Genomic DNA, 27,258 nt, shown 5'->3' with positions numbered 1-27,258 from the left:
ACAAAAACCAGACCCATCTCACTGAGGTTTCCAAAACCAGCCCTAAAATTCTAAACCAGGAAGTCACAAATGATCCTGAGGTGAAAAAAAGTAAAACTATTTCTATCACCTTTTTCTGGTCACTAACACAGATTATACATTTCTCTATAACTAATATATCAGAATCCATTTTTAGAGTATGGGTTTTCATAGACCCACCACTGCCAAATTCCTTATTTTCTCATGTAAGGAACTCACCTGAACTCTTCCTCTCTCTTGTATTTACCTAGACAATGGGTGAACCAACTTTTTCTGTAAAGAGCCAGATAACAAATGTTTTAGGCTTAGTGGGACATTTAGTCTCTGTCACAACCACTCAGTGCTGCTGTTGTGTAAAGAAATTAATTTATATTATGTAAATAACTATACATGGGTGTGTTCCAACAAAAGTATACTTACAAAAAGAGGTGGTGGGCCCAGTTTGACCTGTGGACTGTAAACCAGTAAGGGGTTGGAATCTCTTTTCCTTCTTCTTTGTATTTTAATTGCCTTCTTTTTGCTCTTTTCTATACTGTTAAATACTAACCACACTTCTCATTCTATGATAATGATAATAGGAAATAATAAGTGTTTACATTTCTATACACTTAATGTGTGCTTGAAACTGAGAAAAGCACAATTCAGTATCTTTCTGACCTTCTCGGCTGACCTTGACCAAGGCCATTCTCATACATTACACACATAGATCACGGTAAATGAAGGGAATGTGTTCTAAAATAACACTCACTGCGGCCTTTACCAATGACAGGGTGATATCTGTTTCCCTCACAGAAAAAAGCATAACAAGGCATTTTGTTTTCTTTCCTTGATGTCATTTGGCAAACAGATAGATCTCTTTTTCTTTCCAGTATGGAACGTAAAGTTCCATCTCAATAATATGTGACTGTAAATCATTCTTCAAGCGTGAAGAGAGAACAGAGACAAAGCTTTGTCCACTGAAGATCAGTCTCCCAGGAAAATAAGTCACAATATTTGTTATCCTTGATAGAATTTTCATTTGGCTATAGAGGTCCTTCTGGATTATTCTAACATACTGCCTTCCTCCAGGCTAAGCTGTTCCAGTACTTGTAAAAAATATATTTCAAGCCTATGGATATCTTACATTTACCTTATTTCTCTTCTTTTATAAATTTTAGACACTTTTTCTTTTCAATAACCTAAACAGACTTGATTGTTTCTATTCTTTATAGCTCTTCTTCTTGTTTAATCTCCAAATGACCCCTTCACAACACAGACCTTTTCATTCCCCAGATTAGACTTCGGAAAATTCCTACTAAGCAGCGGCACTGCACTGGAGCAAAGTGGAATGAAACAAACAAGAAATTTAGGCATTGTCCCCCCCCCCCCCCCCTGCTCTCTTTATCCTCCATAGAGCTAATCACCAAATGTGATAAACTTTTGCTTCAACCCAGTATCACCCTTTCATGATTGACCACGACAGCCTTGCAGATGATCCTCCTGCTTCAGCCTTGGCCTTTTCATTGTACTCTCTCTTGCCCTTGTCTAGATTATTGTGACTGAGCAGAGTGATGATCTGAAATCAAAATATGATGGTATTATGCTTAAAATCTTTAAGTGGCTTCTCTAGCTTCCAAGGTGAACTCCAAACTCCTCCTAACATGCAAAGCTTCTGTTCACCCCTTTAGCTTTAACTCTTGCATTAACTTCCTTCTCCTATACCTTGAATAGTTATATTTAACTTGTTCTTACATGTCTCCTCTTTCTAACACAGCCTTCTTATCCATCACTGGTCCTTCTTCCATTTTTTCCTTCTATTTCTCAAGGTTCACCTCTCCAAACTCTAGACTAATTTGTTCTCACCTCAGCGAAGGTACAGCTCAGTTTTGGAAAACTCCTACAGCCTTTTTTTTTTTTTTCCCAGAATGTGAATTAGTTATTTCTTTGTTATGGTCCCATAACATCCTGTCCTTATACCTATATTAACTGCTGTCACTGTTTTGTACTTGCTTATTTTACAAGTCCATCTCTCTCACTAGACTATGACTTCTTTAAACAAGTGATACTTTAATGTTCTTGTTTATATCCTTGGTGCCTAGTACAATGCCTGGCATGGAACAACTGCTTATTAAAAGTTGTTCAGTGAACATAGACACTTAAGATAAGCGTTTTAAAAGGAAATTTAGGACAGACAATCTCAATGTGGCCTATGACATAAGCCTACAGGAATAGAGGAAGACCATTATTTTTCAAAGAATTTAGAGATTTTTGCCTTCCTTTCCTGGTACCAATTTAAAATTGCTGAGCCCCAATGGTTAGAAACAAGCAAGCTAGTTACATGAACATATGAACTTATGAAAAGTACCTCTCCACCCCCGGGAAGGCTGGATTCAGTAAGTGTTTCTCAGAAATATTAGCAAAAGCTGCAGCTACAAAAGAATGCAAAAAACAGTGTGAGGCCAGAAAAATGTGCTGTGAAGTGTGTTGTTGCAATTAACATTGTGCTTTCAACTAATTAATTGCTTTTTATCAGCTAAAATATGGTGTGTAGTAATAAAGACAAAAGCAATCAGGAAAAAGTTATTTGTTTTTTTAGGACGACTAAATTCTAGATTGGCAGAGCTACAAGAAAATTAGAGATGATTTATTCAGCATATTTAATGTAAGGGAATCCTAAAGCAAGAGAAGGAAAGTAATTTTCTGAGCTTCCCCAAATGAGTATAAATCAGAAATACAAATTCAAGTGTATGGCTTTAAGCTTGTGTTCCTTACCCCAGTCCCTCTGGCCTTATGAACACCAGTTCTATGCTCTTCATGCAAATAATATTATCTATCTGCTTGTGTTTTTGGACAAAAGGAATGGATTTTGTATTCAGTCATCCTAGAAAATTGTTCATCTACAGAAATGATCACTTCTGGAATACTTCACTTCTAAATCTATGGAACATATGGCAGGAGATAGTACACTTACAGAAAGTTTTAGCACATAGTCATGGGATCAGCAATGAAAAGTGAATTCCAGTGGCTTGACTTACATGAAAGGATTCCTGGGAGCAATGATAAAATGAAAGATCACCAGTTTACTGAGGCTGAGCTGGCTCCAATGCCCTGGCTCGGTTGGAAACTCTGTCCAGCAGAAGTTTCAGGACCATGGCAGAATAAATTTATCCAGGACACTGTATTTTGTCTGGGGAGAATGGGAGGTGGCTAATCTCTCTAGTGGAGAAAAGCACAGAACTTCCATCTCCCATGCCTTTTATTGAGGAGGGGATTCGGGAGATACGAGGTCAAGATTTATGAATCATCAATAAGCTTTCAGACATTTGGATTACAGTTGACAGTTACTGATTACAGATACCAATATAGGGAACACAGTGACCAGTCTGTGTCAGGGTCTGCTAAACATCTGGATGCCACACTGGCATTAGGTGCAAGTCTTCATACATTTTTAGCTACACATTGTTTCTAGTTAACTAAGAGATAAGAAAAGCAGAGCAAGCTCTAAAGTATAATATGCATTCTTTAAACCCAATTCCCTCTGAGTGGCCTTTGGTCCTGTCTGCTGCACGCCCTTTCGGTTTTCCGCTGAGACTTAGAGGCCTTCCTGGGGTTGGGTGGGGGGCTGGCTCACGGCTTGGGCTATAATTCCTGAAACCACAAGGAGAGACCCCCTACAGTTTACTATGTTCTCATCTTTGGCACCACTTTGGTCCTAAATGTTAGGTGAGAAAGTTGCCAGAACTGTTGCCAAGGTCTCAAAAAATGAGATATTAACAAGTTGTGTCCACAAAAGATATTTGATTATATCTCAGCCCCTGGTCACAGGACAAACACTGATGAGTCAAGCAGGAAATGCCATATCCCTCCTCACCCAGAGGATGTTCCCATGCACTCAGAAGAGCTGTAGGAAGCTGGAGGAGGCCAGTTTTAAGTGCCCACAAAGGATTTCTGGTGGAGCTGCTTAACCCCAGATTAGCAATGATTTGGCCACACAAAATAAGATTCTAAAAAAGAATGAAATTTTGATAGACATTTAAATGTCAATACATCACATAATGATAAAGAAATAAAAACACAGCAATATTTGAAAGTTATAATCTAGTATTTTTTGTATCTTTCCTTCCCTCTATCACAAAACTAGCAGGAAAAGTTGTGTAATTTTCCTTAGAGGATGTTTGAGGTGGACTGAACAAAAGCATACATTATAGGCAAGAAATCACACTTGGTGGCTTGAATACTTCCGAAAGTAGACAGAACAGAAGGAATAAAATGTTCAAGACAAATGGAAGGGTCTCCTGCTGGACTGCATCCTGAAAAGGCAGAACTGCTGAGTGTGTGACTAAAACAAGGGTCTCACGAACCCTAGACTGAGGGCAATCAGGCTCAGAAATACTCCTGTCGCACACGTGGCATAGACTCGGGGAGCAACCTCAGCCCAGGGAGCCCTTTATGGCCAGGTCGGACCACCATGGTGCAGGCAGCAGCCAGGATGGTCCAGACCAGAGGGCCTGCTCTCATTTCCTGAGCACTGCTGAAGCATCTTACACTCTCATAAACCCCCATCATGAATGGGACCAAGTCTCCCCAAATCCAGACAGAATGGAGGGCTCAGAATAAAATGTCATTTTATTTAGAGACAGAGAAGGACTAGATAATTTTGTATATCTACATTTCGTGATCGAAACTCACACCTACTATGTGATGGACCATAGTGGAGATGACTAGGGAGTCATGCAAGCACATACACACATCAAGGGCTGGCTGCCCTAGAATCACAGCTAATCAATTTGTTTCGAAACAAAATCCTTGAGCGTGTTAAGCAACTGGTAATAGAAGTGGGTGTGGATCCTTTGAAATGGCTTTCATTTGGTGCAATGTATTGTGACAATGCTGAGTTCAGCATAATTCCCCATACTGCTGTTAAACCCTTAGACAGTTACCGCGTAGGTTGCAAGAGGAAAAAAGACAAATTCGGTCTTGCTGGAGTTTATTGATGGGATTAATTTCTCTGGCACACCTATGAGAATTTCCAAAAAGGGAGGGACATGGGAGGTAGATTTCTAGGCCATTATTCTTGAACTGTGAATTTAAAAAAGAAGAGAACAAAATTTAAAAGACTTATATTTTTCCTGGAGAGGAAGGCACACAGAAATTAAAAACTGGTTGGTGAGAGATTAGATGTGAATGTGAAAATGACAGAGGAAATGAAGACTCCTAAATTTTCCTGGATTGGGTTACTACTGACAAATCTTAGCAGAGTGAAACTGGAGAGAGGCCATTAAAAATGAGATTTGGCATCAAGGTTTTGGGGGAACATGTTGACCTTGAAGGTGTTATAGGACATTCAGAAGGTCATGTCCAGTAAGAAATGGAGAACACAGTCTAGAACCAGGTGGCAGATCCTCTCTCATCTTCTTTGGGAAAGTAAGTAGAGGCAGGAATCTCATGTTGACACAAGGCTGGGTGATGGTGTGAGATTGTGTGACAAAGCAGAAAGAATCTTGTACCAGTTTCAGGGGATCTGATTCACTGAGCGGCCTCGCTCTCTTCTCATTTCTTTCCTTTCCTTTCCTTTCCTTTCCTTTCCTTTCCTTTTCTTTTATTCTCTTCTTTATTTTTTCTTTAAGTTTCAATTGAAAGTTCTCAAAAGGATTGGCATAGAACCTTCAGGCTTGTGGTGAAAATGCAGGTACTCTTGAGCTCTGTCTGGCTTCTATTTGTGACTGCCTTTAAAAATATGTTTCATTTATCATTGGCCTCATAAAATTACACTTGGGAGGAAAAACATGTTCCACTTCCTAATTAAACAATAACCATGAAAAGTTTGAAAACCACAGATCCAGATGCTTGTTCAGCACGCCACCTGCTCTAACATCCTCTGAGCCATTGTTCTTATTTCTATCTACTTAGAAATGGTCAGTCCAGTGAGATGCTTTGCTATAACTTGGGAATATTATTTATCCCATTCAGAAAAGCTTCCAGAGAGCATTTCTTGTATAATGCGTATTTCAAACATTGATGAATGCTTGAAATATGGGTGAGGTATAAGTATTCAAATTTCACAATGGCATAAACTAAAATTACGCAACTCTAGCTGCAGGAAATAGGTAGTATTGGAAAGTAGAATGTGTGAATGAGAGCAACACTCCTTAAAAAATTAGAAACAAATGCATTAAGTTACTGTGAGGTCATAAGATCTGAAATTAGAAGTTCTAGTTTTGGTCAAAATTCTGTCACTCGGTAGCTGTCTCCTTTGGAGATTTGCTTAACTTCTCCAATCTTAGAGTTCATCCTTTGTGAATTAACTCTATTTTAACTCTATCTTCTGGAAAGCTAACGTGAGGAACACGTGAGGTGATAGAAAGTGCTAAGTAATTGGAAGTCAGTGGGCCTGCATTATTGAAAAAAATATTGGTTATATTAAAGCAATATATTCTAATAAAGGAAAAATATTTTAGGAGAGAAAGGAAGGCCTAGGATTTTGTAGAACTAACTCTCCCCTCTATGAACTATGTGACTAAATGGAATACACTTAATTTTTCTGAGTTTGTTGTCCCATCTGCTAAGTAGTAATAATACTTGTCTAAATCATTCACTAGTTTAATCATTTAACAAGCCTTTATAGAAGTAAAGTATCTTCATACTCTAGAAAAGCAAGGTGTTACAGTGCTAACTATTCATGTTGTCTACTACTGTACATTTAAAAGAAAGTCCTCATTGCTTTTACTTTCTGTTTCAACATTTTTGCATTTCATCTAATCTTTTAAAATTTTTATTTAAGTATATAATATTATATTATTTATATTAGTTTCAGATGTATAATATAGTGATTCGGCATTTTTATACCTTACACTGATCACTCCACTAATTCCAATTGTCATCTGTCACTGTGCAAACTTATACCCTTTACACGTCATTTTAATTTTATTTCTCCTTACTGTACCTGTGACTTATTTGTTCTCAAACATAGCCATGCCATTGTATTTGCCAAAAAATCAAAGGATCATTACGCAAAACAACTTTTGGTAGATGAATTAAAGGGTGTAACTGTTTCAACTGTCTATAAATCAAGATAATAAGGAAGCTTTCCTTGACAAATGAAAGAAAATGCCCTAGCTTGGGTAAACAGCCAATCATCATTGAAAAGGTCAATTTTTAATGAGGGTGGGACCCTGCCCTCATACATGTACGATATATCTGCATGGAGCAGGCAGACTGTTCTCTCACTGTCTCTCTCTCTGGACTTGTTGCCCCAGAGCAGCAAATCTCTAGCATCGTCACTCATCACCACAATGAAGACCATCGCTGCTTTTGCCGTTCTTGCTCTGGCAGCCACTACATGGGCTGTCTCTGTACCTGGTGAGTTTAAGATTCCTTTTAAATCCTCATGTCTTTATATTAACTGCAATATATTCAGCTCTTAGTAATTATAGAACACTAAAGTCAGAAGACAATTTAGAAGGCATTTACTTGGATTGATCTGATTGACAAAGTGGGGTGGGTCAGACTTTCAGGGAGAAAAAGAGAGATGGAGAAGAATAAAAGGATTATAGGCTCTTCACTCAGTTCCTGATCAGGATTCCTCAGGATTCTGACTTGCCCTTTCAAAAATCACTTATGTAACTGTGAGACCATAACCCAACCCTACCCCAGGCATGCCCACAGACACTCTTGGATACCCATGACAGCCCTTGCTCCAACAACCAGGGATTTGCCCGTGTTTTTCCGCAGGGATCACATGCGTCTCTGTCTTCACCCTGATCTGGCCCGGGGAAGGGGTGTTGGGAAATGGTTTTAGCTAATGTGAACAATGAACTCAGCTTTGCATTTCTAACTGTGGAATTTGCTTTTTCCAATTCCTTCTCTCCCATTGATCTCATTCCACTCTTTCTGGAGGCCCAGCAAGAGGAACAGAGGTGAGTGCACCCTTCTCTGTGTGGTGTTTGTGAAAATGAAATCAGAGCTAATGTGTAAGCAAAGCTGGGGCAGTAGTAAAGTGGCTCACAGTGGACTGGAGTAATTCTTCAGGGGGTAATATTCTTCCTTCTCTTCTTCTCCTTGTGGTGTTTCTTTCTTTTAAAAGTTGCAAAAGGAATCTCCTTACAAAAGGGAAACAGCAGATAAAATAAATTTTACTTTTGGGTAGCATTTTAAACTTTTCTAATTATCTTTCACATTTGTTATTCCTTTGGACTTGCATTATAACCCTAAAAAAGTAGATTAATATTTCCTTCTTAAATAGCCAATTCTTATTTTACTTAAGGAATGTTCTAGGTCTGATTAATCTTTGTAGCACAGCAACTGGTCCATAGAAAATCTTCCAGACATGTTTGCAGAAGAAGCTAGTTCTCTTTCCACTCTCTTCTCTCTCCTTACCATTTTGATATGAGACTTACTACAGAATTGAAGAAAGAGAATGTAGGGCATTAACCTTTCTTCCAATAACAGGTGGACTGCTCCAAATATATGAGAAAAGGGGCCAAGCTTGCGTGCTCAAGGGAGTTAAAACCAATGTGTGGCTCAGATCAGCAAGCTTACAGCAACGAATGCATGTTTTGTATGCTGCAACAGTAAGTATGATATTTAGTTTGGAGTCCCTTCCTTTCCTTTAAAGATCATAAAGTCCACACTGGCCAAAATCTGCTTGGTTTTTAAAAATATGGTTTGACAAATTTTACCTTTTGTCAATACTCTTTGGGCATTGCTTTGTTTAAAAAAAAAAATAGCTATATCTTCAAGCTATCCAGTCGAATTCTCATTCATATTATACATTATCCCTTGGACACTAGCTGCTACATATACATATTTTAATTCCCACATTACATTTAAAGAAACTGGTCTCAGGCAGAACATGTATCTTGGTCAATGTTGTATGAATCTCCTGTGCTACATTATTCTTACTGCATAATAGGAATTCAGAAGATGGCTAGCTTTGTTTAGGCTGTTAGCCATGGACACTATTACAAGGTTTTGATCTATCCTGCATACTCCAGAGCAAATTCATGCTGCTTCTCATGGCTGCCTGGGAAAGTCTGGGGAAGACAGTGACTGTACAAATGGGCAGGGGAGACAAGCTGTCATCCCCACCACCACCCCCACAAATTAAATATGAAGTCTACACTGGAAACAGCATCTTAGCTTCTGGGAGAATGAATGAATGGCTATTACCAGCCATTTCAACAATGTGAATTCACTGTTTTGTGATTAGTGGTTAAAATCAAGGGCTTGGGTATCAGATATCCGTATTAGAAGCCAAACTGCACTTAGGAGGTAGGACCCAGTCCACTACACACTTTGGCATTCTCGTCTGTGTGACAAAAATTATAACAGTCTTTGAGTTCACTGTAATAAAACATGTCAAACATTAGCTTAGCAGCAGACACAGAGTGAGTGGACATAGAAACGAGTTCTTCTTTAGTCTCATCTTTTTTCTCCTTTTCTCTTCTTTTCTAGCCCTTCTTAAATTTACAGCCAAGTGTAATAGCAATTGTTATTCAGAATAAAGTCTCTAGGCTATGCAAACTCATGCACTACTAAAACCATGAGTTTAAAGGCTGATAGGATCTTATTGACTATATTTTCTAATATCTTCTTTTTAGAAATCAGGAATCTGATACTTAGGAAGGAGAAGTAACTATAACAAAATTACCCACACTGTTAATGCCAAAGATGGATTTGAGCTTTTTTTTAACTGCAATAATGTTTTTATATTGTATTATTCCTTTTTTATCTGAATAGTCATGGACTATTTTTTTAAATGCCCAATCTCCTTTTAGTGTTGATCTTATTTTCTCATGTTTGTATTTGTTTGTGAAATAATCATCCATCAAATATATTATTGGTCAATATTAGTCAACTGGAGTAGAATATTAACCAGAACTTCCCATTCTCAGTCCAGGCCAGACAACACAAAATGACATACAACTGTATATTATTCTGTAGTTTATGAAATATCAAGTAACTGCATTGCTCATTCAATAAAATTTTCTCTTCCAGAGAAAGAGGACTTCAACTCAGAAAACTTCATGATGGGCCATGTGTAAGTATATGCAGAAATTTTACTTATTCTTAATATAAAATGTTACACTAATTCCTCATTTTCATACAGAAAAAGTATTTTAGAATAAGTAATTTTAAATTATCCATGACTATGTATAAAGACATTCTGGCCAGCCTAAACAGATGACCTGAAGTATAGTTAACTTATTGACCTAGAAGAAGGCTTCAGAAACTTTACTCTGAGCCCTTAATTGGGACAAGTAGGTGTATATGTGGTTATTTTCTAACTTGGCAACTAATTAGCAGGTTAAGAAGAGGATTTCAAGGGTATTAGGGACTCAAGGTCACTTCTCATAATGATAAAGGAAGTTTTTTTTTTAAGTATATGTAAAAAAATTCAAGAACAAATATAGAGACAATTCAGGGGTAAAGAGCTATGTGAGTGGTTGTCAATTATTAGAATAAAGTTTGAAACAATGTAAGAAGACTGCAAACATGTGAAAGAGTTCACTTTAAGGAGGGATACCTAACCCAACTTGATGGGTAAGAGAGAGAAATGTCATCATGAAACTGTTACAAAGGTAGTTGACCCAACTTTTAAGGAGGAATAGGAGTTGGTTTGATGAATAAAATGGGTAAGGCAGTGTAATATAGGAAAAACACCATCAGCCAAGACACAGGAATGGTCAGGAGCAGGGAACACTCAGGGAAATCAGTCCTGAAATTGCCTAGCATGAGAGGCAGAGCAGAAGAGCTTGGAGAGATAAGCACATGTCACAAGGGGACTTTCTGTTGGTAGAGAATCAGTTAAGTATTTGAAGAACACAGTATGATTTGGTTTGTAAAAAATAAAATAAAATCACTCTGGTCTCAGTGTGGAGGTTGATTGAAATCTCAGATACTGCATGGAGGCTAGGCAATAAATTGGCAGATAATCACAGATGTGTAGGCAAGCCCTATTGAGGCCTGCATAGTAAATGTCAGTATGGTAAGGAGAGGTCTAATTTGGAAATTAAGTACAAGATAGAACCCACAGGATGTATTTGTTGCTCAAATGTAGAGAATGAGTGAGAGAGGGAAGCCCTGAACTTGAGCTGAACTATGTCTTGCTCTAATGAAAGTCCTACCATTGTTGGGTCAGATTATGTAAACTGCAGAGAATATGTCTTTTTGCATATGGGATTTTGGGCTAAATGATCCCTCGAAGTCTTTAAAGTTTTATTTTCTGTGATTTAACTATCTGAAATTGTTTTTCTTCTCTCTCTGACTCTGTCTCTGTCTCTATCTCTCTCTCTCTCTCCCTCTTTCTTTTGGACATGGACAGGTTAAGTGTACCAATTACTCTCATGTATGCACCATGGAATACCAACCTCATTGTGGATCAGATGGAGTAGTATATGCCAACAGATGTCTGTTCTGCAACGGTGTTATGTAAGTGCTGAATTCAATGTATTATTTGCAGAAATAGCCTTTCTCACAGAGTCAGAAACCGTCTTGGCTACCAAATAAGCTGGATGCTGTTGTGAAGCATAACAGTGAGAGGGTTCACTGATAATCATAATATTTTACAAGAAGAAGTAAGAAGATGAAAAGAGAGAGAGGAAAATAGAAAGAAAGTGGCTCGTAGGAAGAAATGGAAGCTAGAAAAACAAGAGACTTATTACAATATTTATAAGTGAGAGATAAAAGAGAAATTTACAGACTTTTTATTTTTTTATTCTTTTGGCTCCTAACACTGGTTTTTATGAGCACATTGCATTTTTTTTTTTTTTTTAGCCACCTTTCTGAAGCTTTGTAGTTAATCACTCACCTTTCATGTTGTGTAATCATTGGACTGGTTTGACCTATAAATATGAAACTTTTACTTAAGATGTTCAAAGCGTTTCTTTTTACAAAATGATTTCTCTTGTAGGAAGAGTCGTGGTGCACTCTTTTTGGCAAATTATGGATCATGCTGAGTCTCCCTGACGCTCAAGGGCACGAAGCTTCTTTCAGAAGATTCCACGTAGAGAGCCAGTTTTTTCTGGGATGGGTGTAGGGGCAAACATATGAATTTGATTCTTCAATAAAAGAATCTCAGCAGAAAACTGTCTGGCTTGTCTCTGTGTATATGCTTCTTGCCTTAAGGAGAATAACTATGGTCATTTTCCTGATTTATATGTCACAGAGAAAGATTTCCTCTACTCCTCCTGAAGCTGAGCACTGGAGAGATTATATACATACTGGCAAGCAAAGACTATGCTCATAGCCTCCCATTTTAAAACGACTCAGATTTTTAAAGTAAGCATGTGTCAAAGGGTGGATCTGACCATTAGTCTTATATTATCTTTTGCTACACTAATGAAAAGTGGAAAATTCAGGTTTGGAGAAAGATAGAGTGAGAATTCATAATACTATAAATTAATCAGAGCAGAGCAGAAATAACATATATACTTTAGGTGCTACTATTTAAAGGGGACTGAGTGGCATATGGGCATTAGAAAAAGAAGATCTTGTTGATCATGTTGGGGAAGAGATTAAAAACAATATGATCTGGTTAAATGTTGAAGTCACTACAAAGGCCTGAAAAAGTGGGTTTACTTACAAAAGTTCTGTTTTTGTCTAAAGACATTTTTCCAAGTGTTTAAAAGTTTTCTCTAAAAATACAGTGGCCATTCTATTTTCTTTTTTTTAAGTTTAAATTTTTTTTAAAGATTTTCTTTATCTTTAGAGAGAAGGGATGGGAGTGAGGAAGAGAGGGAGAGAAACATCAATGTGTGGCTGCCTCTCACGCATGCCCAACCAGGGACCTGGCCTGCAACCCAAGCACGTGCCCTGACTAGGAATCGAATCAGTGACCCTTTGGTTCACAGGCCAACGCTCAATCCACTGAGCCACACCAGCCAGGGCCCATTCTATTCTTTTAATGACACTACGATTCAAGGTAGTTGGGACAGATGAGGATACAGATATACATTTCTCTGGCTCTCCTCTCCTGGGCTTGGAAATGGCTCTGTCTTGCGGCTTCCCGTGGTTTTTCCTCTGTGCTTGACTGGTTCCTTATCTTCTCTTCTCATAAGATACCAGTCATATAAAATTAAGGTCCAATCAATGACCACATGTAATCTTCATTACCTCTTTAAAGATTCTATCTCCAAAAATAGTCACTTTCTGAGGTACTAGAGGGTTAGGATCTCAATATATGCATTTTGGGGCCTTAATTCAATTCATAACAGCAACCAAAACAAAATTGACAAGTCAAGTGAAACCTGATGCTGATATTAGAATAAAATATCAAACATAACATGTAATCCTATTTTTTATTTAATCAAGTCTTGATATTTATGTTGTTTGATTTAATAACATACATATGGTATAAACAAAACAATTCATAATCACAGAATACTTTTTGTAGGCTTTAAGAAGGTAGAGATTTAAGGTTAATATAAAGTAAAATGCTTTCCAAGTACAAAACAGTAAGCAAAATAAAAGTAGCAATTATATGTTGATAAAATAATCAATAATAAAGATGTAGAGTAGCGTCATTAAAAGAATAGAATGGCCACTATAGTTTTAGAAAAAACTGTTTTAAATACTTAGAAAAATGTCTTTAGCAAAAACAGAATTTTTGTAAGTAAATTCACTTTTTCAATTTATAGATTAAAGAAAATTATGTAATTATTGCATATTATATTTAAAACATAATTTATATCAGTAAATCCACTCTATGATATATAATATAATTAATTAATATATTTTATTTAAATATAGTATATATAAATTATAATCACAAACATTCACCTGCTGAGATAACAAATCTAAAGAGAAAGAAAAGAGAAATGTAGGCACATTATTAAAATATGAAGTGATATAAGCATAAATTAAAACTTAAAAAATTAAGACAGTCAATACTTCTCTACACTTTTGAGCCCAGAGTTTGGGTTTGTACTCTTTTTTTTTTTTTTTTTTTAAGAAAACACTTTTCTCGTTATTGAAAATACATGTGTGTAAATTGTATCCAAATACCTCCTTATAAATATCTCCTTCTTGAGAAACATTAGTGTGAGAGAGAAACATGTTGCTTCTCATATACTCCCTGACCTGGGAACAAACCAGCAACCCAGGTGTGTGCCCTGGCCAAGAATCAAACCTGTGCCCCTTTGCCTTGCCAAATGATGCCCAACCCCTTGAGCAACACCACTCAGGGCTATTGTTTGATTTTTCAGTGCTGAGGCAGATGAGAAACACAGGGTCTTTGATTAATGTGTGAATGCCACAAGATTCAGAAAGCTTAAATGTTGGAAATTCCTCCCTCAAGTCTGCCTTCCATGGATAATTGTTTATTGATTTCTCCCTGTCCTGGTATAATCTCCATTAAGGTAAGGAAGAAGTGGGTCCTTTTCACTGCTGTATTTCCAGTGTAGCACATGACTCCTGACAAACCAGAAGGCCAGACAATAGAAGGCCAATGGGAAAGCACTTAACCAGTAATGCTCTCTGCTAATAAAATCTGTGAAAAAGCAAAGCAGAAAAAGAAAAATGTAAGTAATTTTTTTTTCAGGTGGAAGTAACTTCATACGCATTAGTCCCTTTGAATATTCATGTATATCCTGACTCTGAGCCAACAAGACCCATGTCAGTTGCTATGGCAAAGAAAGAACCAAAATAAATATGATAGCATTTATTGGTGAGTAATCTAGGTCAGGCAGTTTTCCAAGCTGTTTAAATACTAGTTCAGTTGGTTGGAGTGTTGTCCTGATAATGCCAAGATCGTGGGTTTGATCCCCAGTCAAGGCACATATAAAAAAACAACAAATGAATGCATCAATAAGTGAAACAACAAATCCATCTCCCCACACACACACACACACACTCTCTCCCTCTTTCTCTGAAATCAATAAAAATATTAAATGTTAGCTTAATTAAACCTCTGAAGAGGCCGTAAAGGAAGGTTGTTTACCCTGTCATGCAAATGGGGTATTTCTATCCAGAGAATGAAGAAAATATTTTCCAAGTTGACAAGATCTTCTGTTTTCATTTTGTACAGAATCTTTTCTAAACAATGAGGTGCCTCTACTTCTCTGTTGAGGTACGTGGGAGGAGATGATTCATTGAGAAGGTGACATGTTGCCTTGCAAAATGCTCCATGTTACACTGCCAGCACAGAGCCTACAAAATGACTGAAAAAACACCTCTTTTATATTTTAGGTGACTTTTTCTGGAAGTTTTTAGTAGGATGGATTTTAGACATTTATTAAAATGAAATAATAAGAGATAAATTAACTGAGGTAAAAAAAAAACGTGTTGATTCCAGCATTGTTAATAATAAGGAATTGGAATAAACCCAACTGAGCAGCAATGGAAGAATATTAATATAATATAATTCAATATGTGATCAAACATGACATGAGGCATCTAAATTCATGTTCAATATGACTATATTTAAAGATCAAGAAAATGTCATGGTACATTTCTAAGTGTAAAAGCAGAAAAAATATAGACTACGAAAATGTGATTGAATATGAAAATAAGAACATGTATATGTGTTCATGAGTGTGCATATATATATTTCTTTTAAACTGCAATAATATAATTCAATATATGTTTAACAGTTATCTCTGGGTTTTGAAATTTCACATCTTCATGTTTCCTTTGCAATTTTTCTATTTTCTAAAGTTAACGTGTGTTTCCTTGGTTATAAGAACAACTGTTCTTTACAGAAAGGAAGATAGAGACAGAAAGTGCAGATAACAGGAGGCAACTCAGCTATGATAATATCTTTTCCCTGGTACACAGCTCAAAAGCTCTGGACTGATACAGGGACAAAGCCGGACCCACTGCCAACTGCATTCAGCACCTCCCCGTCCCTGAGACCGCTCTTCCTCAGCAGTTCCCGCATTTTGCCTTCTGGCCAAAACTACTAATTACCGCTGAGGAATATGCTGATTTTCTGGCTGTGCTCTTGCCTACTGTGGTATGTTTTCTCACGCCATTGCCTCTTTGGAATGTCCACCAAAGGCTACTCTTTGCACTCCGCAAGTCTTCCACGCAGTTCTGGACTTGCCTCCCCAGTGCCTCCTGCGGAGGTTCATGTAGATGGGATCTGAATGTTGTGCCTCCCACGCTCAGCTCAGTCCAGCACACAACGCCTCAGTACTTTCCTTCCACGCAGCTACTCTGTCCCCTCCCAAAGCCCTGACACTTGCTCCGTATATGGGAGTCACCAGCCACAAAAGCGTATCACATCCTTTTCTCTTCTCTGTGAGGTACTTCAACTGGGGCCTAGGTGAAGGAGGAGCAGGCGTCTGGCATTGTGTGTTAGTGCAGTTGGCTCTTCCCCTGGTGCAGCTCTGATCCTGCAGGGATTCAGGGCAGGTGTCAGGAAGAGATGGGGCTGTGCCTAACAAAAACGTGATATCCTGAACTGTCTCAGGAGCGGGCAGGGTCGGCAGCAGGTTGTGCCAGGGATCTCCAACTATCCTGAGGATTGAGGAGACATTTCCACATGACAGCAAAGAATTGATGTAAATTCCCTACTGCCATATGCTACAGAGCAGAAATAAAGGCTTCAAGGACACAGAGAGGACCAGGCCAGTTCTGCAGGATAGCCTCTGTTTCATGAACAAGTACAGGCTCTGTTTCATGAACAACAAGCTCTTGTTATCTAGAAGCCTCTAGCGGCCTCATCGTATTCTCTGTAGCTTCTTAAAGAGAAAAAGAAAAGATTGGGTGAGTCTTCTGGTAAGGAGTTGCCTTTTCAAGACAACAACCTAAAATAGCTCCATACTAAAATAATACAGTTATGCCCAAAGAGTGACCATTGATTCACTTCTATCTTCTGAGTAGTCACAGATCTGTCACTGAGGTCTCTACTTTTATTTATGACTGACCAAGGCTTAACCTTTGCTAGGCACCTGTCCTGGGGATGGGTGGAATTAAGCATTCTAAGTGCAGTATGCAGAATTCACAATGGGCAGACTAGAGAGGGATCTTCAGTTCAAAGGTGGTCTTAATAGTCTAATGATTTCTGCTTTGGCAATTGTACTAACAGGCAGTGTTCTGAGACGTTACCTCATAGCATCACCATTTTAAGAATACACCAGGAGGACAAATGGCCACCTCTGTTCCAGCACTCTGTTCATTTTTGTTCTTCATCCTGATCCATTGTGTGTCATCTGGTGAGTGATTTGGCTGGTTCTGACAGGCATGTAAGTTGGATTTGTGGGCTCTAACATTGTGATCTGAAATAAAATGCTTTGACACTTTCTTATTTATTTATTTAGTGTGCTATTTTACTATATCTATAATATGTGTCTGTATCTAGAGAGAGAGAGAAAGGCAATGCGGTATGGTCAAAAAAAGAAAAAGAAAAGGCACTGGGCCAATGGACAAGGGCCTTGGTTTCTCCATCTATTAAAGCAGATTATGAGATTTCATTCATGGGGACTGGGAGGCTTAGGTAACTCAGTGAGAAGACATGTGAAAGTGATCGGCAGCAGGCCTACACCATGCTGGATCTCAGAAATTCAGAACTTACAAGTAGGTCATAATCTTTCATGTTCTCTTTTAGAGAAGCATCAGGTAGAGTCATAAAGTCACCCAGCCTCAAGGCCTGAAGAAGTTGATTTTTGCCATAAATTCCTAGGCATTTCATAAGCAAAGGTCTTTCCTCCCTCTGTGAAAGAGGGGGCTTGGGCTAAAAGGTCTCTTTAAAATTCTAGCTGTTATTAATTTTTTCCATATGTGGGCTACCAGTTCTGAATGCACTCAAGCCCAGGCTAATTACTGTTCTTCAAAAGGTAATTTGATATACTGGAATGGCACTTCATGAGAGCACCAATACATCTCCATAGTCCTCTGCTGATTACCTACCAGGAGAAATAGGGTTGTTTGGCATATTGAAAAAAAAATAAGTGAATGCCTAAAAAAATGAAACAATGTTTTAAATGATTGCAAGTCTCCTTGGTAATAATTTAGAACTTTTTAATTCCTGGTTAAGAATTCTTAACCAGCCGAAAGATTAAGCTATGATTTATCAGACATTAGATTCTGTAACTATTTTCAGTTCTGTTTTGATTTCAGACTTTCAACAATGGTGGCCACCACAAGGAAAATATAGGGTAAGGACTGAGGTTCTAATCTGAGTTTTCTATGGAATTGCTACTTTAGAGTCTTATTCCGGCAAGATCATCTGCAGTATTCTTTAAGAACCAATCTTATGAATGTGACAGGTAGCCTGCAGGTATAGGAGCCCAGAGTAGAGTGATCCAAACTGGGAACCAAGCTGACATGTGGTTGTAGGCACACTAGAGAACCCTCCACATGTGACACCTGGGAAGTGTCTATGAGCACCCTTAACCTCCAGGGGCATGGCAGGGTCTTAAGAGCCCACAGACTAGGGTGTAAGACACTTTTTGCTCTCCAGGATCGCACAGTTTGGGGGAGGGAATTTTCCCAAACACTCTGAGATGGGCAAGAATGCCTATGCATGTTGTGAATAAGAGACATCTGAGCCCTGGCTAATGTGGGTTAGTGGATTAAGCGCTGGGCTGCAAACCAAACTGTCACTGATGAATTCCCAGTCAGAGTACATGCTGGGTTGTGGGCCAGGTCCCTAGTTGGGGGCAAATGAGAGGCAACCACACATTGAGGTTTCTCCCTCTCTATCTCTCTCCCATTCCTGCTCTCTAAAAATAAATAAATAAATAAAATCTTAAAAGAAAATAAATAAAAGAGAAGAAAAGAAAAGAAACATCTGAAATATGGACTGATGAAAATGTGAAGGAATAGGAAATCCCTGAACAGAGCCTCAAATGGTGTTTGCAATCCCCTCTGAGGATTAAATATATTGTGAAACCATTACGTGTTTGATCAGTGAGGGGAAGGGTGATGGAAAATTACTTTTTTTTCTTATAGATTTGCATCACTGTACTCCTTCACTTTAGGAGTTTTTGCAGTTTAACATTTTTGTCTCCCTTGTAAATTTTGAATTTTCCTTCTTTAAAAAAGTCAATTATGAATTGACTGGTAAGAAAGGCCTTTTGAGGAGAGGTTGGCCTTCAAGGGACCCCTAGATCAGAGTGTAGAAGCTGATAGAGGCCGGAGCTCCAGCAAAAGACTCTGTAGAACATGTCCCAGATTTGTCCTCTGACCTCACAGAGTCCAGCCCTAGCATTTTCCTCTCCTAAGTGGCCTGCAGGAGCAGTTCTCCCCTTGCTCTTCAACACACAGGTAAGATCAACTCACTCATTCTAATTTTCTTTAGGGAACATTTACTTCTGTTCTGTGCACTATGCCTTAGGATACAATATTACAGAAAACAGACACATTCCCTTCTCTGGTGAAGCTGACAAAAAACCAGGAAAAAGGAAAGGGACAATTATTAGTTGTAGTAAATTCTATAAGTAAAAGAAGTAGGCAGGTATGATAGAGAATTGTTATGAGGAATATAGATACTACTATAAACAATGTGATTCGTGATGGCCTCGCTGGCATGGGGCCATCTAAGTTGGGGCCTGAAGGGTAGAAAGGAGCCCCCCAGGTGGGAACACGTGGAGGACTGGGCCACTGAGAGGGCGGGATGCACGGCAGCTGCTACTCTCACAGCAGGAGGTGGGACCCTCCTCTGCTGAGCACCTCTCACTCAAAAGAGAAACAAAAAGGCAGCTATATTTATAGACAATGATACTTGATATTCTGGCTTTTTTCTTTGCTTACTTTTTATTTATTCTGATTAAGCTATCTTACATCTCATTCAGGTTGCAAATATTTGTGCCATGACTAAGTGTCAATATATGTGCTGGGCACACAGTGTTAGTCTAATGAAACACAGGCCCTACTGTTATGGACTTAGAATCTTTTGAGGGTGTGGAATTAGTCAAATAATTACACAAAGGCTTTATGACAAACTGGCTGGAAGTATAAAAAGAAAGAATGAAGGGCTGGTATTGTATTCTGAGAAATATCTCTGAGACAGTAGGTTATAACCTGAGTTCTGTAGGTCGAATGAGTTTAGGTTCAGAGAAAAAAATGTGTTTGTTGGGGTGTGGTCATGACAAACCATAAGCCCCTAGATGGAGGAAACATGGAGCATTGTGGGGCGGCGGGTGGGGGAGGGTGTTGCTGAAAAGACAAAGAGCAAGGTGGTGAAAGCCAAGGTCGGAAGTGTTGGGAGAGTCCAGATCACATGGGTCTTCTATTCCATATGATGAACAATTTTTAAAAGCATGAAATGGGGTGCAGTTAAAGAATCACAAGCAAAAGAATAAAATGATTTAGTTGGTGTTTAAATTATGAGAACTAGAAGACAAGGGGAAAAGAGGAAGTGGAGGCATTAGTGGGTGAAAGATACAGGAGGTAGACGATGGTGGCCCGGCTGGGTGGTGGTGGTGGGTAGACAAGGAAAAAAGGAGGAAGAGCTTCTAAGCTCAAATATGATTCTTCTTTCTCTAAATGCTAAGCTAAAATTCTTTTCTGCCTTGTACCAGAGGTACTTTATCTATCATATGGCTCTCATAGAGCCCCTGAGACCACCGTCCTCAAGCCATTGTCCCAGAGTCACTTCTTCAAGCCACCAGTGACACCTGTCTTGCAAGTAGACAGGGTTCCAATCCCTGATGATGCATGTCCCTTCCCTTGTTTTCAGTCTGCCCTATAAAACCTGGGGGTTATTCTCAATGATCCCACATATCACAACTTTAAGAATTGGCTTGGGGATTTTTAGAGTGAATAAAAAGTGTGATAACTATTTTAAGTCAAGGCATATGGATTTCAGTGAAGCATATTTTCCAATTAAGGGCTTCAGTTCCCTTAGCTGAGCTGGCACAGAAAATCTCTAAGAATATATTCCCAGATTTGATAGTCTAGGAACAAAGGAGATTGAGAGGAATTTAATGTCCCAGATAAATTTTATTTATCCCCTCTTCTTTTTCCTGCTCTAGCATAACAGGTCTCTGTTCTCTATCACTGTCAGGAGGTATCCTGTTGCTATAAGAGGAGACATAGACGTAGGTTCTGATTCCATTGCTTTGTGGACGGGGGAGCCATGAGAGCTTTTGGGAGACTTGGATAAGATCCTGGCTGTGTTTAGACTTTCCTAATAAAGTCCAGAGGGGAGCTACCTGTCTGTAAGTATGATTCTAATCAGATCATTTTTCCCAACTCAATTTCAGTTGAAATGTCCGTATAAGAAAGATCTCAGCTGGTACAAATCAACAGTGAGCCCCTGCATTGCTATATATCAACCAATCTGCGGCACCGATTTCGTCACTTATAACAACCCCTGCACCTTGTGCATTGAGAGCCTGTGAGTACTATTTGGGGGACAGGAAAGGGACAGGAAGAGAACAATAAAAAAGTTCAGCCCACCAAGTATATCAGCCTTGAGGCCAGGTACTTGCTCCAGTTTGCACAGGTAAGGGTCAGTCCCCATTGAGAAGAGCTTGTGGTCACATAAATCCCCTGGGGAATAAAGCAGACTCATTGTGCTCAGTGGTGCTCATCAGTCCCTTCCTGCTCTCTGAGCCCTCGCATTTGCTGATGCCAGTTAATGGATTTTCACATGAAGCTTCAAATATCTTTCGGGTTCTGAAACTCTTTGATTTTAAGACAAATTGTTTTAGGATGAGGTGACAGCAAAGCTGGGTTCCTTTAGCTATGGGTGTTTAGTTTTGGGGGGATTTCTTTGACATGATTCTGTGATTAGATCACAGATCACACAGAACCATGGCTTCAGGTCTGATCTCTGTAGAAGCCAGTACAGATCACAGGGAGAAAAATTATCCCCATGGCATCAGACAGGAGCCCTTTACCCAAAAGATGTTTTGTAATTTTGTACATAGAGTAATGACAGAAATGTGTAAACCCCAGGTTGTCCCCACTAATAAGTGTGAGAGTATTGACAAATGAGGATTAATACGCCTCATATATCACAAGTTCAGGAGTGCCTCTGGAGCCTATTTTCAAAGAGATTGTAGCACAGGTCATAATGTCTTCAATGACATCATAGAATTGTGAAAGGAAAACTGGATGAGTAATTCAATAACCTGGCTTTTGTCTGTAGTCCATTCTCCATTCTGCTCTGACTCTAAATTTCCTCAAATACTCAATAAGCATGATAGGTAATTCTCAAGTATATTTGCAGCTCTAACATGCCACTGGAGAACACAATTTTTGTTGAGTTAGATCTGACACTTGTTCTTGACTAACTTTTGGCATCTGAATCCAAAAATGACCCCAGTTTTATCTGTCACATCAAATTTCTAAGGTACAGGATACCCTCCCTTTGTCCCAAAAATCATACAAAATGTATATAAAAAAGAAAATTAAGAAAAAATTACCTGAATATACTGTTTATTTAAAGTTATTTTATTCATATAAAGGCTATGTATTGTTACTGTAAGTCCAATTGTGTATAAGTAGTAAAGTTCTACTACCAAACATACATATGAAGGTATTTTATCTTTTCAAACGACAGGCTAGGAAATGCCAAAATGAGATACTTGAAACAGTCCCTTCAGTTGGCAAAGCTTTGACAAATTACTTCATGAGACCCAGTTTTATGTGCAGAGGTGGGAATATAATGTTCTTTTTGTCAACGAGTGGTTCATGTAGAGTATTTGGATCACCAGATTTGAGGTCAGATCTTGGAGGCCAATTTGACTCCACCCAATGCTTCTCAGGAGCTCTGCTGTCCCACATACACAGAAAACAGGATACTTGGTGTATCCGTGTTGCTGACCAAGAAAGAAACAGACCATTTTAAGGTCAACACAGATGATCCAATTGTGCTTGTGATATTGCAACAGATCAATGACTCTTTTTTTTTTTTTTTTTTGAATCTGTAAGAGAATAGTCAATTTATTGATAGCTTGATTACACATAAAAAGGAATAAAGAATGTATTCAACCAAATAATTTTATTTAATTTTTGGTGGGGTAACTAGGCATGTAGATCAGAAGAACATAAGCAGTATGGCTTCTTCAAGGTGTTTGACTTGTTAGAGAAGTGAGGCTCAATGGAAGCATTATTAGGTATATTTGTAGTTGATGAAAAAACAGTAACCCGAAGGATGTTGACAAATTAATTATGTTAGCTTGGAGGAAAGTCTCAAAAGACCAAGCTGGTGGGGACAGCTGATAATCTAAGTGACAGAATCTAGATCCTAAATGATTTCCAAGCCTAGAATAAAGAGCCAAAAACAAATAGACTGAATTTAATAAAAATAAAAGTAAGAAAGCTGAAGTTCTGAACTAAGATTTCCTCAAGTAATTACCCAATTTCAGTGTAAATAACATCTAGCTTAGAAGTTATCTTTGAGAGAAGGGACTGATGATGCGTTATAATGGATTTAAAAAGAAAAATAGAGGTGGGCTTAAGATTCATTAGTAAAAGCATGGAGTCCCCATCAGGGCAGGTAATAGGGCATACTAATATTTCTCCAGGATCTTTCTGTCTTGCTTCACACATGTGTCAGAAAGGCCAGTGGACACACTGTCCTGCAGTGCCCCTCTCCCATATGCCTTTGTTTGTCATGCTTTCCCATTAGTCTCATTTTCCCTGCCAGGATGTTAGTCAAACTAATAGGCATTGCTTAATTTTAACATAGTCTTTCTCACATTTCATCTGTTAAAAACATAAACTCATTTTGAAGACCTCGTTCAAACCCTGTCTTCTCTTTTTTTTTTTCAGATTTAATGTGTTTTATTGATTAAAATATTACATTTGTGCCAATTTCCCTTCCCTCTGCTCCCCTCCACCCGGTGGCCCCCCTCCCTCCAGTTGTCCCCCCCTTTTAGATTATGTCCATTAGTTGTGCATACAGTTCCTCCCAACCTCTCTCCGTCTATTCCATTCCCTCCTACCTTAATCCCCAATTCCTATATCATCTCCCTCCCTTTCCCCATTCCCCCTCCCTGTTGACCTCACCCCAATATGCTTCCCGTACCCACAGTTCCTTTTCCACTTTCGTTGCCTGTTTAGTTTGCCTTTGTTTCATCTCCTTAGCTTCTGTTTTTTAAACCAGTCCCTTTAACATCTCATATAACAGTGGTTTGGATCTGATGAACTCTTTCAGTTTTATTTTGTCCTGGAAACACTTTCTCTGTCCTTCTATTCTGAATGACAATTTCGCTGGATAGAGTATTCGTGGTTGTAGGTTTTGGATTTTCATTACTTTGAATATTTCTTGCCAGTCCCTTCTTGCCTGTAGGGTTTCCCTTGAGAAGTCTGCTGATAGTCTAATTGGGACCCCTTTGTACATAATTCTTTTCTTCTCTCTTGCTGCTTTTAAGATTCTCTCTTTATCTTTAATTTTTGACATTTTGATTATAATGTGTCTTGGAGTGGTTCTCCCTGGGTCCAGTCTCTTGGGAACTCTCCTTGCTTCCTGGACCTGCAAGTCTATTCCCTTCCCCAATTCTGGGAAGTTCTCCTTTATTATATTTTCACTCAATTTTTCAAGTTCTAGTTCATCTTCCTCATTCTCTGGCAAACCAATGATTCTTATGTTGGGCCTTTTATAGCTGTCCCAGAGGTTTCTGATCCTCTCATTGTTGCTTCCCATTTCCTCTCTCTGCATTGGTTGACTGCTTGTTCCTTCTCCATATTCCAGTTTGTTGAAATGAACTCTGGATTTTTTTTCCTCGCCATCTGTCTCGTATGCGGTTTTGTTCCTTTCGTTATGGAAGTTTTTCGCTTCTTTCTTATCTTTTTCCTGCTCTTTTGTGAATTCTGTAAGCCACCTGATAACAACGGCCCAGAACTGAGCCTCTGACAGGTTTCTTATCTGTTCATCTGTCAGGTTCTCTATCTGCTGCCTGGTGAGCTGTGTCACCGGTATTTCTATAGTTGTCTGCCTCATTTTGACAGATGCGTTTTGTTTTCTTGGGCCAGCTGTCGGGGGCAGTGCCTGTGTACTCGTAATGACCCAGCGACCGGCGCCGTTTGGCGTCACAAGTCAGCGACCGGCGCCTGTCTGCGACCTATTTCGCAGCCCTGTGGTGCTTTCTTTGGGGGCGGGGGTCCAAGATGGATTCACACAGTTATTCAGCTAGGAGACCGGGATCCGTCCTCCCGCCCCCCTGGGCCTCACTGTTCAAGGCGATGCGGTGGCCGCTCTCCCCAGCGCTGGGGTCGCGCACCGCCAGGGGCTTGACTGCCGCCGGGATTTTTCGCCGCCCCGCCGCTCCGCAAACAGCTTTGCCCTCTTTAACTCTTACCTGCCCGAATGGCACCGCTGGTTTATAACTTCATATGTTGGGCTTCCGTGTAGTTTTATTTTCTGGAATTTCTAGTTATCCTTTGTTTTGAAGTAGTTGTATTCCTCTCTAGTTGTAGAGGGAGACTTAGCGTGTCCGTCTAAGCCTCCATCTTGGCCGGAAGTCCGATCAATGACTCTTTATGTCTTCATATTCTTCATGAAAACAAGCTGAATGGCCAATTGGGACTGCAGCAGATAAATTGCCATTGTGGAGGAGGACGCACTTCAAGCTCCGCTTTGAGCTATCGATGAACAGTCGCCATTCAGTTGTATTATAGATCGGAATTCCCAATTCCTCCATTAAACCATGTATGTTATGGCAATATACAAAGCCACCATCACTTTGAAAGTACTGCGAAAATGCACTTTCTCTTGATCAAAAGTAGGATGCCTTCTCTCCTTTTTCAAGCAAGTTTTTCTCATGCAGTCTTGATGCTAGGAGTTCTGAAGCCTTTTTGGAGGGTCCCAAATCTTGTGCCAAATCATTCAACTCATGCTGATCAAATTCCTTATGAACTGAGTCATCTTCAATTTCAAAATCTTTATCATTGTTGTCACTTAGTTCTTCACCATATTCCTGTTTTTTGAAAGAGGGTAGTTCAGTGAAAACTGGCACTGGGATTTCAGCTGAATGAAGCACTGGGCATATAACTGATGGTGGACTAGGATATTCTATTTTAATTTTTTTTTTCTTGTTCTATCCTGACGTTTTCACTATACAAAAGTAACAGTCACTTGAGTGATCTCTGGGCTCTCGCCAAACCATAGGTATACCAAATGGCAATTTATCACGTGTTCCTTTCATCCACATCCATAAACTCTCGACACAGTGCTTGCACACCTTGTGAGGGGCCCAAGACTTATCTTGATCACCAAGTTTTACTTTAAAATATGCAAAATAAGCTTGCCTGACAAATGCACTGATGTTTGTCCTTTGACTGGGAATGGTGAAACTGCCACAGATATAACAAAACGTATCAGGGTTGTTTAGGCACTTACAATGAGAACTAGCAAAGGCAGACATGATCTGAAGAAAAGGAAGTAAGTGCATATGTAAATAAAAAAATTAATTGTGCTAACTCCTTGTATACAGACAAGAACTCGGACTATACTTCAGAATATGATTCACTATATAGAGCAGCACACAACCTCTCACCACACTGTCTCATGTGTAACTGAGTAGTTGAGACAAGTATGAACTTGTTGCTGGTCTCCAAGGTCATCCTTCACCCCTTCCCACTCAAGGGAGGTTTGCCCCCCTCCAATAGGAGAGCACTAGTGCTTCCCTTGATCCAGGCTTAATCCAGCCTAGAGTGGTCACATTAAGATAAGCTGTACAGAAAAAAACTTGATGTGATAGAAGAAAGCTAACTGCAGTTTTGAAATCAGCATGCCTATTTAAGTCTAAAACAGCTGAAAAATCGAACTCAACGGGAATTATGTTAAAAATTGTTCCCCTGTGTTATTTCATGAAATATTTATTCTTATTATTTCTTCAGGAAATCTAATGGGAAAATTACATTTCTACGTGATGGAGCATGCTAGCCAAGCAGACATTGGTGTGAAAGAGGAGAGCTCCTCCTCTTGCAACTCGGCTGTCCTCTTCCTCCTTGCATGTGTTCTAGGGACAGAGAGTTGTCCCTGCTGAGCTTGTATCAGAGAGCTAAAGCTTCCTGCTTCAGACCTCTTCCCTCACTGCCTTCCATATTCTCCCTAATAAATCAAATTTAAAAAGCCTTTTCTTGAAGTCTGAATTCACTTGAGTTTCATCTGTGTCTCAAGTCTCAGATGCAGAACAAATTAAACATTTGAGCCAAGGGTCCAAGACGCATGCTGGGATTAGTGAGCTCTCTGATATTGTGAACAGCAGGATCATCTCTCCAAAGGGTCCAGGTGTCTTCCAAGAAGCATGACAGCATTTTCTTCTGTATTCCTTTGGCCTTGAAAAAAACAACTAGTTCTGCGCACTTCCTGGCCATACCTTTTGCCCACATTCTGCAACCTCATTAAACAACCCCCTATTA

At 39.1% G+C, this 27,258-nt stretch overlaps 2 protein-coding genes across 3 annotated transcripts; both read left to right on the top strand.

The window, feature by feature from the left end:
* The first annotated feature begins 7,187 nt into the window (after nucleotides 1-7,187).
* On the top strand, nucleotides 7,188-12,083 carry LOC150000567 (double-headed protease inhibitor, submandibular gland-like). Of its 2 annotated transcripts, none has more exons than XM_090288058.1 (6): nucleotides 7,188-7,356; nucleotides 7,900-7,913; nucleotides 8,446-8,567; nucleotides 9,994-10,036; nucleotides 11,321-11,427; nucleotides 11,909-12,083. In XM_090288058.1, the coding sequence occupies exons 1-6, from the start codon at nucleotides 7,290-7,292 to the stop codon at nucleotides 11,952-11,954; spliced, it is 399 nt and encodes a 132-aa protein (XP_090144184.1). In that variant the 5' UTR covers nucleotides 7,188-7,289; the 3' UTR covers nucleotides 11,955-12,083. The 2 variants fall into 2 exon arrangements, with proteins under 2 accessions (XP_090144184.1, XP_090144182.1); XM_090288056.1 differs by having other exon boundaries at nucleotides 7,191-7,356; nucleotides 7,894-7,913.
* Nucleotides 12,084-18,002: 5,919 nt separating this feature from the next.
* SPINK14 (serine peptidase inhibitor Kazal type 14 (putative)) lies at nucleotides 18,003-26,942 on the top strand. The gene is made up of 3 exons (XM_090289480.1): nucleotides 18,003-18,095; nucleotides 21,147-21,280; nucleotides 26,734-26,942. The coding sequence occupies exons 1-3, from the start codon at nucleotides 18,003-18,005 to the stop codon at nucleotides 26,777-26,779; spliced, it is 273 nt and encodes a 90-aa protein (XP_090145606.1). The 3' UTR covers nucleotides 26,780-26,942.
* Nucleotides 26,943-27,258: the final 316 nt, after the last annotated feature.

Source organism: Furipterus horrens, unplaced genomic scaffold (genome assembly GCF_987537825.1).
Source record: "Furipterus horrens unplaced genomic scaffold, mFurHor1.1.pri manual_scaffold_10, whole genome shotgun sequence".
NCBI classification, from domain to species: domain Eukaryota; kingdom Metazoa; phylum Chordata; class Mammalia; order Chiroptera; family Furipteridae; genus Furipterus; species Furipterus horrens.
This window is presented reverse-complemented; position numbering and strand designations above follow the sequence as displayed.